General features: G+C 34.2%; 1 protein-coding gene across 2 annotated transcripts; it reads left to right on the forward strand.

Annotated features, from left to right (window-relative positions):
* The first annotated feature begins 1,013 nt into the window (after window positions 1–1,013).
* On the forward strand, window positions 1,014–15,391 carry LOC111885804 (sister chromatid cohesion protein PDS5 homolog B). Of its 2 annotated transcripts, none has more exons than XM_023882036.3 (25): window positions 1,014–1,272; window positions 2,982–3,182; window positions 3,275–3,456; window positions 5,887–6,007; window positions 6,373–6,585; window positions 6,694–6,910; window positions 6,998–7,143; window positions 7,276–7,430; window positions 7,837–8,019; window positions 8,092–8,140; window positions 8,291–8,476; window positions 9,628–9,813; window positions 10,332–10,477; window positions 10,757–10,883; window positions 11,335–11,484; window positions 11,587–11,646; window positions 11,957–12,093; window positions 12,714–12,831; window positions 13,141–13,272; window positions 13,345–13,505; window positions 13,759–13,906; window positions 14,049–14,192; window positions 14,341–14,464; window positions 14,735–14,815; window positions 15,157–15,391. In XM_023882036.3, exons 1-24 carry the CDS (start codon window positions 1,162–1,164, stop codon window positions 14,773–14,775), a joined length of 3,438 nt encoding a protein of 1,145 aa, XP_023737804.1. In that variant the 5' UTR covers window positions 1,014–1,161; the 3' UTR covers window positions 14,776–14,815; window positions 15,157–15,391. The 2 variants fall into 2 exon arrangements, with proteins under 2 accessions (XP_023737804.1, XP_023737807.1); XM_023882039.3 differs by having other exon boundaries at window positions 10,332–10,474.
* Window positions 15,392–15,988: the final 597 nt, after the last annotated feature.

Genomic DNA, 15,988 nt, shown 5'->3' on the forward strand with positions numbered 1-15,988 from the left:
TATATATATATATATATATATATATAGAGAGAGAGAGAGAGAGAGAGAGAGAGAGTAGAGTAGATGGATGTGAGTTATTTATTCTTTGGATTTAAATGTATATTTATATAATATTTTTATTTATATATTCAATCATATAATTTCTTATTTATTCGATTATAACTTTTTTTATTTTGATTATGTTTAGTTGCTATTATTTTTTGGTTGGGTTATCATTAGGAATATATTTACAAGACAATAAAAGATAACATCATTTTTAACATTAGATATGTAATTATGATTGACTTATTGTGATATCTTCTTCGTATGAAAAACATTTTTCCATTTTACTACCACAAAAATTATATATATGTGCGAATATATTTACTTATATGTTTTATGAAATTAAAAATAAATAACTTTATGTTTAATAATTAAAACAGATTAAAATAATGAATTAAAACCAATTATTTGTATGGGAATAATAATAATAATAATAATAATAATAATAATAATAATAATAATAAGGCTATGTTTGGCGCGCCACAGTTAGCTGATAAGCTAGCTTATTTTTCGAGCTTTTTTATGTTGGCGTGTTTGGTAAGCCAAAAAATAGCTTATAAGCTAGCTTTTTGAAAAGCTACTTAAACTAGCTTTTTAAGAGCTTTTTTAAAATTTTCCAAATGCACACCTTAAATAATTATAGAAACATATAGTCTTACATGTCCTTTTATGTAATTTTGTATATTTCAGCTAGTTTTACCAAACGTTATTTTTTATCAGCTAGCTTTTTATTTAACAGCTAGCTTTTCAGCAATCAGCAAGCTTTTCAGTTAATCCGTCAAACATAGCCCAAAACGAACCGAGGTGTGGAAATTAAGTAAAAGGTAAATTTTGAGATACATACTAAAAAAGAAGGGCTAAAAATGAAAACATACTTTATGTAAACGGATTGTTGGAAGATTTGACTATTTGACTGTATATAAAACCAAATCAATCATTTGGTTATGCGTTTGGAAATTTTATCGTGTAATTATAGAAAAACCCATATTTATTCGAGTTGACAAAAATCCACGGACGATTTTTGCTACTCACTCAAAAGATTTATAGTGGTCCGCTGTTTTGAAGTTTTCATTCCCCCTCAAAGTCCCTCTTTGGCGCTCTCGAGTTTCAGCTCCGACGATGTCGGACACCGACGGTAAGACTGCAAAGGAACTAATTCGCGATGTTGGCAAACAACTCGCTGCCAAACAGAAATGTCCTCACAAAGATTCCCTTGTAAAATTGCTACGAGTAAGCATTCATCTGCAATTAGTTGATTTTATGTTATAACTATTTTCCAAAGTTTTACATTTCTGTAGGCATACACCCACAAATGTACTATTCTGCCTTTTCCCCATGAAATATCGACACATTCTGAGCAAATAGTGCACTTGATTTCCGGTTCATAATCAGGGTTTTTTTAGCTCGTCCCGTAGGGAGGGTTTATGTTCATAGTTGGTTGGTACATATATGATATATCAGGTAGGCATATATTAATCTTGTCATCTGGTTGGTTTTATTGATACCCTAATACCCTATGTCCCAGTTAATTAGGTTTTTTTAGCTTTGTCCCAAGCCAAGATGGCTCATAAAGAGGTGCACCGCTGGAAGGGAGCCATAGTTACCAGAAACGCGGTACGGTACGCGGTTCGCGACATGTAGTGTATCGGGTACGGAGGGTAGGCTCATTTCGGTACGAACCGGTACAGTGTATTGTATAGTCCGGTACAGTGTTCCTAAATCTAAGACATTTTATAAAATATATGTATACTATTACTTAACAGTTTAACACTTCAAAGTTCAAACATAAAATACTTTATAAAAAAAAGTACCAATTATCGAAACAGAAACAAAAGAAATACCACAATTACTTCATCATAATACTTAATAACAAAATCGACGCCTAAAGTCCAATCGCAAGCAACAAAATCGACTTCAGGTACGCTCGTTTTTTCACACCAGGAACGCTATTAGGTTCGATAAGGATTGCTATTAGGATCGATTGGGATCACGATTGGGATCGATTGGATCCAATTTGGGATTCGCCATATATCACGTATCGGACCGATTTCGCTTCGATTGGGTACGGGGACGCCACTACTTGAGCGTTTCCGGTAACTATGAAGGGAGCACATTACACAACATATGAATCAAAGGGGCGAGCCGTGAATTTCAATCTGAACTGTTGGGGTTGGTTAAGAAAAAATGTGGCAGAAGTTGTTTGCTGGAGCATACTTACATGTTAGCATTATTATAGCTATTATTGTAGTTATGTACAGTCTTGGGACTATTATTCTCATTACATCTTTTATGTTAGGTATATAACTGTTTCTCCCTCTTCCATCTCATGGTAAATACAACATTCTCTCAAGTCTTTAGCTTCATTTATCAGTGTTCATCATCATCATCATCGGTTGCCAACTGATTCATCATTCATAACATGGTATCAAATCTGACATCTAGCACTACGTTGCCCAGCATAAACATCATCATTTCATCAAGCCTATGTGTTAGGTGGGGTGCTGGAGTCTCACATCGGTGATCGGCTAGATACAATCTTATAACCTCTTATATATATATATATATATATATACATTGGGGTCTCCCATCCAACCTCAAGGGCTCTTTTGGCTTTGGTTAACATGTTGACTTCCGTTCTATAGATACTCTCATAAGGTTACATTACCTGTAGATAGCTATATAATGATTAGCAGAATGTAAGAAGCTGTGATATGAGTCCGTTGTAATAAGTGGTTCATGGTGGTTATTCTCTTATTATGTTGGATGCTCCTTTATATATATATATATATATATATATATATATATATATATATATATATATATATATATATATATATATACTATATAGAATGCTCTACATGTCTTGAGGGGTGACTGTCTTTCTAGTCAATGCTTAAAGTTTGATGTTAAGTTTGGTTGCATATCTTGGCTTTTGGCAGCAAGCTGCAAGTGCATTACCAAAGTTACAAGCACAATCACATTTGCTAAAGCCTGCCATAAAGCCCTTGAGTGATTCTCTACTGAAGCATGGCTTGTTGAAGCAAAAGGACAAAGATTTGAGGCTTTTGGTTGCCATCTGTGTATGTGAAATACTTCGGATACTCGCACCGAATCCTGGTTTTAGTGATGAAGACTTCAGGGTAAGGGCATGTTTAAGTGCTGGATGTTTGTCTGAATCTGAACAGGGACTATTTCTTTTTCATTAATGCTGATGTTTAAGCACTTATCTCAGGACATCTATCAACTCTTTTTGGGTATGTTTGTGGAGCTTGCTGATACCAAAAGCCCATATTTCTCAAAGAGGGTAGCACTATTGGAAACAATTGCAAGATACAATTTCTGTGTGCTAATGCTAGATACAGGATGTGAAGATCTAGTCCTGAAGATGTTCAATATCTTTTTCAGTGTCATAAGGTACACTTCTTTTTTCCCTTTATGCAAGGAATATCTTTGTTTTTCGTATTGGTCGCTCATCTTGTTGTCAGACAATGTACTAGCCTATCCTTATTGTGAGTTTACTTATATTGGTGTGTCAGTTGAAGTTCTCGCTTGTATTTCACATGACTTATCTATGCTGATTCATTCTCTCTTTTGATCTGCTTGACTAATGCAAGTTAATAATTGTGTTACACATTTGGACTATTTATGTGCTTACCCAAACAAGCAACCTCAATAAAAGAAAGGGCTACATATAGTTCCATTTTTTTTGTTTATTATAGCATTCTACTTTTATTTCTTCCTATCACAACAAAAATCTACCCGATTGCACCAATGTCATCCAAGCACAAAGCAATTTTCAGTGTTCATTGAGTATATATTTTTAAGACAAAACTTCAAAAATGGTCCTTGTGGTTTTTGAAAATATCAAGTTTAGTCCCTAAGTTCAAAAAACCTCACAGATGGTCCCTGTGGTTTCAAAACTTTTAACATTTGGTCCTTTCGGTTAACTCCGTTACCATTTAGCCGTTAAGTCAGGGGCATTTTTGGTATTTCACTACACAGGGACCATTTATGAGGTTTTCAGTTACTTTTTTTTAAATAAATAAATAAATAAAATTTAATATGCAAGGGGTCCTCTCTCTCTCTCTCTCTCTCTCTCTCTCTCTCTTCGTCCTCTTCCTCTTCCTCTTCCCAGTTTCCATTGAAAGCAAATGTGTGTGCATTTCCAGAACTACAATCCATGGAAGAAATCAAAAGCTTTACCCACTAACCTTATAAAAAAACCCAATTTTGTTAATCTGCCCTAATTCATATCATATCAATGGACAACATTCTAGAAAATACAACAAATGTTTCGTGTAATCCGTCATCTCCTCCAAAAAAAAATCAAGAAATCCAGACAATAATGGTGGAGCAGAGCTACCAGATTAATAAAAACCCTACCCTATCTCTCGAAACATCAGATAGCTGCTTTGCTTTGTTGATCATCTTGTTGACACTGTAGGTCGAAGCAATTATCAAGCTTTTGAGCATCCAGTTCTCGTATCCCCAAACTAATGTAAGGTGGGATTCGAGAGAAATCCCCAAAATTCACGTTTCCTGATGCAGCATGTTCGGCGTGGCCTTGAGGGAAGTAGAATACCTTGGAGTTTAATGGCGGCAATTGTACCATACCACCAACACATGCGTGCCATAACTGAGAATCCAAGCATTTGCCGACTTCATTAATGGAAGTGTTCATGGAATTCATTACACCGATCATCGTGAAATCGGAATCCGAATCCTTAATCTACAACACGAAGCACCACTGTAAAACCACAAGATCATCATCAGCATCAACGTTTTCGACGGAGTTTTTGAGAACTTGAGTGGGAGAATGGTGCGTAACTCCACCTCCATGTTCAAGATCATCATTAGCATCAACGTTGTTACCGGCATATAAGGAGGATGAAGATCTCTTGGGACCCAAAAAGTTTCCAAGAGCTTGGATGGGCTTAACGATTCCACCAAAGACGAGACAAACAAGACTGGAAAAGGGTCCACAAGATTTATCGGAGGCACCGGAGGCGGAGGTGGCATCATCGTCGGAGATTTTCGACCTGAGGAACAAGGGTATGAAATCGCTTGGAAACAATGCAACAACGACCTAAAGCCTTGGCATCACCGATCTTGTTGAAGACCAAGAGGAGGAGAGAGTCCGGAAGATGGTCGAAAAAGAAGAATTAAGAAGGAAAAGGAAAAGGGTTTTGGGATTTGAAGAATAGAGAGAGAGAGAGAGAGAGAGAGAGAGAGAGAGAGAGAGAGAGAGAGGGAGGGAGGGAGGGAGGGAGGGAGGGAGGAGAGAGAGAGAGAGAGAGAGAGAGAGAGAGAGAGAGAGAGAGAGAGAGAGAGAGAGAGAGAGAGAGACCCTTTTAAATTTCATTTTTTTTTTCTTTTTTTTCAAAAAAAAATAGAAAACCTCATAAATGGTCCCTGGATATTGAAATGACGAAAATGCCCTTCACTTAACGGTAGAAAACTGACGGTGTTAGACGGAATGACTAAACATTAAAAGTTTTGAAACCACAGGGACCATCTGTGAGGTTTTTTGAACTTAGGGACTAAACTTGATATTTTCGAAAACCACAAGGACCATTTTTGAAGTTTTGTCTATTTTTAAAGTACAACGTTCAACTTCAAATAAAAAATGAAAGTATAATGTTATAGTTGGGTAGATTTTTTGAAGTACAGTTTTTGAACAAGAAAAGCTATAATAGAAAGAAATGAAAGTAAGATGCTTATAATAAACAAATAAATGAAGGTGTGTTGGTATTTGTTGCATTTAGCCTTAAAAGAAAATACAGCAAGGATCTTTTTTTTTTCCCATCTCTTATATGCATTGGTGTTTTACCTGTTGTCTTGCAGGAAAGAGCATCCTTCAAATGTATATGGTGCAATGTCATCCATAATGTCACTTATCTTTCAGGAGAAAGTTTCTCAAGCACTTCTAGAAGTGATTTTGCAAAGTCTTTTAAAGGACTCAAAGGTAAATGGCTAGTCTCTCTCTCTCTCTCTCTCTCTCTCTCTCTCTCTCTCTCAGTTACATGTATATATTTTATTAATGAGGGAGGTGATTCCTTTATATTTCTCTCATGTCCCAGTTCTAATATTATTATATTAATGTAGATTTTTAGTTACTATTTTGACAGTTTTACAATTTGCTTGCTTGTAAATTGGGCTTGCTTTTGCTCCCTCCTTCAACTTATTTTCTTGTAAAAGCAATGTCGGTCATAGTTATTTATTTATTTGCTAATATTAACATAGTAACATATACCATTATGTTGGTAAGACTCAGATTTGTGGTGGGTAGGATGATTATTTAGTTAGTAAGTAACCAGTGTACATTTTCAGGATGCATCTTTTCAGCTTGGTGTTTCAGTTATTGAAGGTTGCAGTCAGGTGCTTCAACCGGTGGTTTGTCGTTTTCTCAACTGTTGTATCTTGGACAGAGATGGCGTAAACAGTGAGCTTAAAGAGTCATATCATACCATTATATATGAAATCTTCAAGTGTGCTCCAGAAATGCTCATTGCTGTTGTACCCAATTTAACTCAGGAACTACTGGTGTGTGTGTGTGTGTGTCTCTTTTTGGCTTTTTCAAAATCAAATTACCTTTTAGCATATTCATCCTTAACACAGTTTCTATTTTTTTTTTTTTTTTGTAATTTACAGACTGATCAGGTTGATGTTCGGATAACAGCTGTGAAATTTGTCGGAAGACTATTTTCAATTCCTGGGCGTCATGTTGCTCAAGAGTACCATCGTCTGTTCATAGAGTTTCTAAATAGATTCTCTGACAAGTCTGCTGCAGTTAGGGTTAATGCTGTATTATGTGCTAAACCTTTTTACTTCACCAATCCATCAGGGGAGGAATCCATTGCAGTTCTATGTAAGCAACTATTTATTTTTATCCATATGTTAGTTTGCTTGTTGCCAGCTTTCAATATTCATGTATTTCCATGTTTTCTTACCTTAGCTGCCCTTGAAGGCCGCCTTTTGGACTTTGATGATAAAGTGAGAATACAAGCAGTTGCAGTGGTGTGTGATCTTGCCAAGTCTAATCTCAGACCTTTACCACTTGAAATCATAGCTCAAGCTGCTAAAAGATTACGTGACAAGAAGGTTCATTATTTCACTTACTTCAACCCTTTCTTGCTCTCGGGACATTATGATTTACCTCCTCATGTTGGCTGTACTCTTTTACAATTGTCTGACAACTTATTATTGTTTTTTTTTCTCTCTCTGTCTATAAAGGTTACTGTTAGAAAGAAAGTGTTGCAGATGCTACTAGATGTCTATCACCATTATTGTAATAGATGCTCTGAAGGCATCATCAAATTGAGTCTTGAATTCGAACAAATACCTTGTGGTATTCTGATGCTATGCTATGACAAAGACACAGACTTTGGGTATGTTTAAATTTTGGGCTAAACGCAAGAAATAGCAATGTACTTCCTTTTTTTTTGTGTATTATAGCTAGCATCCTACTTCCATTTCGTTTCTTTAAAAAGCATCACTTTTTCAATTTTTGTTTATTTCATATGAAAGCACTGTACTTGTAAAAAAATCTAACCTAGTTATAGCATTTTACTTTCAGTTTTTTCAAATCAGGATATTATTCTTTCTAAATCTACCCAGTTATAGCAGTGAAAATTGTTTGAGATTGCTATAATTCGATAGTGTTTTCAAAGGACAATGCTGCAATAGGATTAGGAAGAACTCAACGTAGAAGGCTATAATAAACAAATCAGTGAAAGTACATTGCAAAGTTCTCTTATGTAGAGAAGTAACTTTTTTGTGAAATGTGTCCCTCAGTCCTCAGAACATAGAGCATATTCTTGAGGAGAGTTTGTTTCCCATTTCACTTTCTGTTGAGGAGAGGACTAGGCACTGGCTTTTCTTGTTTTCACATTCGGCTTCGGCATCAGATCACCGGAATGCAATCTTTACCTCAGCTCATGAGAAGGCATTGACTGCCATCTTGTGTCAGAAAAAAAGGTAACTATAAACCAGCTGTTGCTCTCCACTTAATAAAAAACAAACTGCTTAACAATCTCAGTTTTGTTTCAGGTTGCAAATTGAGATGCAGAGTTACCTTGAGCTCCGGACAAATGAAAAGGTAAAAAGTTTAAGATCATTTTATGGTTAACACACTCTGTGTTCTCAAGTCCTTATTTAGAGAAAGAAACAAAAAATAAGCCGTATTGAAAGATGGGAATCTTCACTTTTGCTAATATTTGTCATATATGTATGACCTATGATGCAACAGTATTTCTCTGTGAGAAAGGAAGAAAGAATCAAAAAGTTGTTTGCCAAAATGTCGACATGCTTTCCTATACCAATCAAAGCAGAAGAGTCCTTCCATAAGTTACATCTGGTGAAAGATGCTGACATTTTTGACTCCCTCAAAGAGATTTTGGTTGAACTCAAGTTTGGAAGCTCCCGAATTATGAGAGTGAGTTTTTTGTTCCCCTTCATCAATGTCTGTTTCTGCTCTTAAACGAGAGTTTTTATAATTGACTAAGTAGCTTTCAAGTCAACTTGAAGGCAATATTTTTTTCAAATATGATATTTTTATATAAAATAGTGGCCGTTTTAAACATGAATTAGCTGTTTTGGAGACTATAATGGACCTGAAAAGTGAAAATTTGGAAGTTTTTTGTGTTAGAGAGGAAAAAATGTATAGTTTATTTAAATTGACAGACAACTCATAATTTTTGGAGCTATAGCATACCAAGTTATGGAGGCTAAAATACCGCAATGGAAATGCAAGACCTCCAAATCATTAAAGATTACAAACTAGAATTACATCTATTCTAGTTACAATGAGTATTTCTAATACCTTTGCTTTACGCACTTATGATAATATCTGTTGGCTGTTGCTATCTTCACACTTTTACACACATGTACCTAATAAATACGCTCTAACCCTGTGCCTCATAACTACACTTATGCTTTTCACACAAAATCATCCTTCTTAAAACCTGGAATGTGCATCATACAGCATGTTATAGCTTAGAAAGTTGACGAGTTACAAGTAGTTCGAACAACAACACAATTATAATTTATATACAAACAAACAATGCACAACTTAACCACAAGACATCTTAATGAATCAATTATGTCTTATGGTGACCATTACTCTCACTAACGAGATAGTCTATCAATACAACCTTTTGGTCAATATTCTATTCATAAACCAAAAGTTCAAGGTTTACTTGTCTCATTATTTAGAATGCAACCATTGTACATTTCTTTGAATTCTTTCTTTGCATTTAATAGAAATGCTAGAAGAATAATAGTAAAGGCAGAACTTTGTTCTAGAAGGGATAACACTAATCGGGTTGCTAGTTTTGCTGATTGGTAAAAGGGTAGCATGCCATTTGGAATTAAGCTTTTAGGATGCTCTTACTATCGATGTGCCATTAAGATGTACAAAGTAATATGCTTGAAGATGTATGCCAATTATTAACAAAACAGCAAAACCAAACACAGCAAAGTGTTATCAACTGTATTTATCTGTTTTCTTTTCAATTACTTACAGTATATTGTTATTGTTCATCAACATGGTAGTTTATATCTCCATTTTGTTTCTTCTTTTTGAAGGATAATTGTGTCAGCAAGAGCAAGATGAAGGACATGCAGTTGGATTTTGAGTTTCTACAATCGCTCACAACAAAATGCTCATATAATATTTTTAGCTTTGATCACGTGAGTTGTATACTAGATCATCTTTCTGAAGACAAGTTTCAAGAGGCGAAATTAAAGAATGCGTGTGTGTCACTTCTTATGGTATGTGCCTCTGCTTCTTAACCAGACCAGGAGAAATATATTAATAAGATCACAGATTCATTAATATTATATATATATATATATATATATATATATATATATATATATATATATATATATATATATATATATCATTTCATTCCTCTATCTAAATACTCACAGTTCTGTTAAATCTAGCAACACGTTGGCTGTTTTAATTAGATTCTTTGTCGCCTTGACCTCAGAAATTATGCCATATGCAAGAATTTCTGACTGCTTTCCCAATTCATTAAGAAGGAAATACTACATCTGAATTTCTTATTTTTGTTTGAGGTCATGGATCTATGCCATCGGTAAGAGTTATGGCATCAAGTTAAGACATTTTAGTCCAAAAAGTGGTTAATGTTAAAACCTAAATGTGCCGATTTATATTAAGGCTGGTTAAGATGGTGGTTGTAGCTAATTCATTTGCTTAAAAGTTAAAACTTGAACTGTTTTGTGTTTTCTACTGAAAGAATTTTATGTATCTTTCCGTGTAGGTTATTGTTAATGCTTTCCCAATCCTTCTTAGAGGTTCAGAAGAGCAATTCTGCACTCTATTGTTAGAAGATAAATCCTTATTCTGTAACGAGCTGCTTGAAATGTTAGCTAAAGCTGGACCTCATATTTCTATTGACCTCAGGTAGTTGTAATTGTTTCGGTTTTGGTGACTCATGTTCAATGCTGGTTAGGATAGTTTTTCAGGTTCAGCCAAGTCTACTATCACAGGAATTATATATATATATATATATATATATATATATATATATACACACACACACACGCGCGCGCACACATGATGGTGCTGTTTCTATGACTCAATGGGGATATAGCTTAATGCAGAAAGAAAAAACATAATATAGAAAGTCAAGGAAAGGAAGCTTTCTCCATGAAGTCCTAACTTTTTTACAAATGTATTGTGTAGTGTTATCTACCCTTTCTTAGAGAGGATCTGCCTGGATGGAAGTCGTGCTCAGGCCAAGCTTGCTGTTTCTGCAATCAGTGGATTGATGGTTACTTCTGAGCACTCCAGTCTCTCAGATCTGTGCAAGGTCTATCAGCTTTTTCTTTATCTAACTCATTTTGTTTTCATCTCATAATCTGCAATAAATAGGGTATCAATGAGTTTTGGATCTGTTTATTTGCTGATAAACTGCAATATCTCATTTTAACATTGACATACATAGGATACTTGCTTCATTTTATTTGAAGGGTAATGACTTGATACACCAAGAAAAACTGATAAGCACACCTTTTGGAAGCAAGTCGTTCATGTTGCTGTAACATTGTTTTCAGTTCACACGATAAACAAACATAAAATGGTGCAAGTGCAAACTAATTTTAATATAGTATAAGTTTAAGCACAAAAAAACTTGTTAAGTAACACCAATACGATACGTATATACACTCTGCATTATATGTTGTTTCTTCTCTAAATAATTAAACCTTCTTTATAAAGGACACTCACACTCACCTTACCTACACTGTTGCTTTTCTTATTAGAAACTTGTGGATGCTCTTAAAAGTGGGCCACCTACTCCTACAGTTTTGCAGTCGTTGGGCTGCATGGCTCAGCATTCTGTTTCTGCATTTGAACCCCATGCTGAAGAGATCACTCGGTATATTGTTGAAAATATCTTACTAGTAAATGAGGTAATATTTTTATTTCATTCTACTACTACCCTTTCTGCCTTGTCATTTATATCTTAGCATATGCTATAAATTCCTCGCCCTGATATTTTTTTTTTGTCTTAGGTCGGAATGTCAGACGATATAGTTTCATCCGAATGCAGCAGTACTTCATGCAATTTGAAGGTGATCACTAGTTAACTTCCTGCTTTTTTGGCATTGTTTGGCTTATCATTGGTTCCATGCCTTCCGTGGTATTCTTCAGCTGGAATTGGAATTGGAATTCAAATTCACACCATTGGGTGTTTAATGATGTTGGAATTCACTAATGATGGAACTCTGCTTTCCTTCCATAAACTTGTCTGATTCATTTCTATAAATTACTGACATTCCCTTTTTAAACCATATTTATTGACATTTCTATAAATGTCTGACCATGTTATGATTTTTTGGCATAATCCATTACTTAAAGTTTAGGCAATGGTGTCATTTTCAGATTTTTGGGCTTAAAGCACTTGTCAGAAGCTTTTTGCCACATCAGCGTACTGGTGTTGCTCGTCCAATTGATGAACTACTTACTCTTATATCACGGATGCTTCAAAGGGCTGAGGTTTCTGGAGGCACTCTCTCCGGGTATGGATTCTTATGGAGATTGAAGTACTTTTTGTCTAAATTTGATGCTTTTACTCTTATGCATTATGCATATGACTTATGTCCATTAATGATTGCACTTTGTAAAACCACTAACTTTAGCCATTTTCTGTATATTTTTAGGGCTAAATGCAAGAAGTAGCAACATATTTCTATTTTATAGCATCCTACATTCATTTCTTTCTTATTACAACATCCTACTTTCATTTTTTTTTTCTACTTTGACAAATCTACCCAGTTATGGCGTTGTAGTTCCATTACAATATCGTACTTTCACTTTTTTTTTTTTCTTTGTAAGGCAGTGGATTTTGGAAACTATACCCAGTTATAACAATGTACTTCCAGTTTTTCTTCATAGGAAATTTTATTTTGAAAATCTGTCTTTGTATTTATATGAAATTGCTATAATTGGGTAGATTTTCAAAGTACAATGCTTTGATAGGAAGAAATGGAAGTAGGATGCTATGATAGGAACAAATCAACGATAATACATTGCATTTAACACTTAGATATATGATGATCATTCCTTGTGTGCACACTTAGATTATATTATTGGAAAGATGTTTTTTCTTAAGCCTTCCATGCTTTTATGTGTATAACAGTGAAGATGACAAGGACCATCTCAGATTAGCTGCAGCTACATCTGTTCTTCGGCTTTCTCAAATGTGGGATTCACATATTTCACCACATATTTATCACCAAACTCTCTTGACAGCCAAGGTTTGAATCTTTCTCCTTTTAAACACATGCTAAAGATTTTATAAAGAATCATTGTTCATTCGGTCTACACCTGATAATACATGTTTTTTTTTTCTATGAAAAATCCACCCAATTATAGCAATAAAAGTTGTTTGTATTGCTTAGGGTTTTCAGAATTCAATGCTGAAATAGGAAGAAATGAAAGTAGGATGCTATAATAATCAAGTTAAAGTTTAAGTAGGCTGCTATTTTTTGACTTGTAGGCTGTGAAAATATTTAAGGTATGTTGAATGAGCATTACTCACTACACAATGCATTTCTGCACTGCAGGACCATTCTTGTATGGTACGGAGATTATTCCTCAAAAAAACGTTCAAGCTTTTGAAGAATAATGTCCTTCATTGTAAATATTTATGTGCTTTTGCATTGGCTGCTGCTTCTGATTCGTCACAAAAAGATGAAGTATGCCAAAAGTTTTGGTTTAATAATTTTGTTAAAATCTTTTTTCTTCTAATAATAACCTTCTCTTGTTAGTCACTAAATTATATGGCAGAAATTATAAGGAAACACCACAGAGAACCTAAAGTGGCAGATGTGACTGATGATCCTGTGTGCTCATTGATGTTTTTAATCCACATTCTTGCTCATGATACTGATTTTCCCTCCCAGGAAGACAAATATGATTCCTTTTTCAGGTAAGTTAATTAGTGGTTCGAATAAAGTCTACCTGTTTGCATTGGACAATGGGACATGAATTCCAGTCTTTTGTCCCACCCAAAAAGATGGAACAGAGGCTCCTTATCCTTAAGGCCTAAGGTTCTTTGTAGGTAAATTCATTCTTTGAAAAAAAAAAAAGAAGATGTGAATGCCCTTGTTGAAAATAGCTCTACAAAGCTGATCCACTAGAGTTTTGCAGGAATATCATATATTTCATCTGTTGTTTTGCAGCCCAATTGTTTTTACTTTGGAGGCATTACTCAACCCTAGTTTTGTAGATGGTGATATGAATCGGATCGGTAAAGTTGTTTCTGATTTGCATAATACTTTCAATGCTATCAAGAGGGCTGAAGATGCACTTGATGTTCACAAAACCTCTGTAAGTTTTCTGGCATTACCTGCTAACCTATTACGCAGAAAATGGCAGGATTAATGGATGGTATTTGGTGCAATTTGTCCTTTGTTATATGATATCAGCAGACAGACAGATTAATGGATATGTATTATCTTGTTGCATGCAGAGGCTGCATGCTGTAGCTATCTTTGGAGCCAAGTATTTGGTTGAGACAAAGAGTAGTGGAATGTCACACTCACACATTCCAACTCCAACAAGTATTTTACTGCCTTCATTGCTCTATAAGAAAAGTGATTCCAACCCAAAACAGGCAAGTAGAAGTAGTCACTTTCCTCCTGCATCTCAAATCTCTTGTTTCTTTTAAATATTATATGCTAGTTACTTCATAGTTGTGAGGGAAGGCAAATAACATAATAAAAATAATAATTTTTTTAACTGTAATTATATTTATATGTTAGTCTGCTAGAAATCATGGGAAAAGGGTAGAGGATCCGGATCCGCATGATGGTGAATTGTGCAAGCGTCAAAAGCAGATAATTTCTTCTCACAACTTCATTTCTCCAGAATCAGTTACATGTGACGGTGAGAGTTTTGTTTCATCTCTTGACTTTTTTCATCCCACTCAATCTTATCTTATGTCTGTCTGTCTGTCTGTCTGTCTGTGCAAAAGACATGAATGCCCTCCTCATCATCAGAAATAGCCATCCCTGCCCCTTGCAAGCTTAAGCTTGTCCAGTTCAGTGTGTTTGTACTTTGTAACAAATGCTGAAATGTCAGTCTAATACTAATGCTGAAATGTGACATAATAATTGTCTAATACTCTGCTAATTCGGTTTTCTTTAAATTCTCTAGTGGAAAAAACTTCATTATTTCAGATGGAGGATTCTTCATGACATGAGAGGCTAGGATTTTTTAGATTATCACCTCATAAAGGTATGTAAGTTCTTGATTCATCCATTTTAAAGCATTAGTAAATCAAAATTCATAACAATAATTCATTCAGGTGTCAAATCACAAATGGAAAAGTTATGCATCGATTTTATTTAGCCACTTCATATATATATATATATATATATATATATATATATATATATATATATATATATATATATATATATATATATATATATATAATTGTTTTAAAAAAAATAAATTTTCCCAGTTACCAACCAAATCAGGGCAAATACAGAAACCAACAATGTACTTTCACATGCTTATTTCAATTACACCAAACCATTTTTTCTGACCTCATCTTATTTTTGGTACAATTCCAGTTTAACAGATAGATACCAAGTTCATTGGATTTGTTGCCCTGCCAGTGCCCTACCCTACCCTTTTGGACAACCACCCGCTAATGTATTTGTAGGTAGTTTGGTTTGTATATAGCAACTTTATGCCATTCTGAATGATAATGTATTTTGTTTTGTTTCAACATTAAGCTTATCATGATTACTCTTGTATCCAGTTTTAGAAGCATATAATTATGTAATCTCATTGCCATTTTACATATTTGACCTATTTGATGATTTGGTACGATGGAATTGGTCAATTCCTTTGAAGTTTGAATTCCAATCCATTGAAACAAAAAAACTGTTAATTTTCATTCCTAAGTGATTTTTTTGGTAATAAAACGTATTTTTTTTTAATATTAAGATTATTTCTCAAGTCACATTTAATTATTGCGTAGTTATTTATTTTCTAAAATAACTAAAAGTGCAATATCTTTTTTCATATTTTAATAAGTTTCTATTATATAGAGTACAGTTAAAACTATGCATTTGTTTTTAAAAAGAATACTAGTATGAAAATACAATCATATAGAGGACATTTTACATAATAGGATTTTAGGTTAGCTAATGATACTCGATTATACACAGGGCGTTCTAGTTTTCAATCCTTTTAAAGATCTAGCTTTTATAATGCGTTTTGAAAAAACATCATTTAATTTTAATTTATTTCGTTTCTCCTTTATATTTATAGTGAGAAGAATTGCAATCTTCATTAGAATTTACAAGAAAAAAAATGTTAGTTCCCTGTTTTAAATAAAAACTTCAAAATTATAAATATCAAACATCAAATTTGAATATTGTAAATTTAACTTGTATT

Source organism: Lactuca sativa, chromosome 4 (genome assembly GCF_002870075.4).
Source record: "Lactuca sativa cultivar Salinas chromosome 4, Lsat_Salinas_v11, whole genome shotgun sequence".
In the NCBI taxonomy this organism is placed as follows: Eukaryota; Viridiplantae; Streptophyta; class Magnoliopsida; order Asterales; family Asteraceae; genus Lactuca; species Lactuca sativa.

Coding starts and splice junctions, on each gene's coding strand:
- LOC111885804 (XM_023882036.3), top strand. CDS start 1,162: ATGTCGGACACCGACGGTAAGACTGCAAAGGAACTAATTCGCGATGTT. Junction 6,586..6,693: donor ATTTAACTCAGGAACTACTG/GTGTGTGTGTGT, acceptor TGTAATTTACAG/ACTGATCAGGTTGATGTTCG. Junction 6,911..6,997: donor GGAATCCATTGCAGTTCTAT/GTAAGCAACTAT, acceptor TTCTTACCTTAG/CTGCCCTTGAAGGCCGCCTT.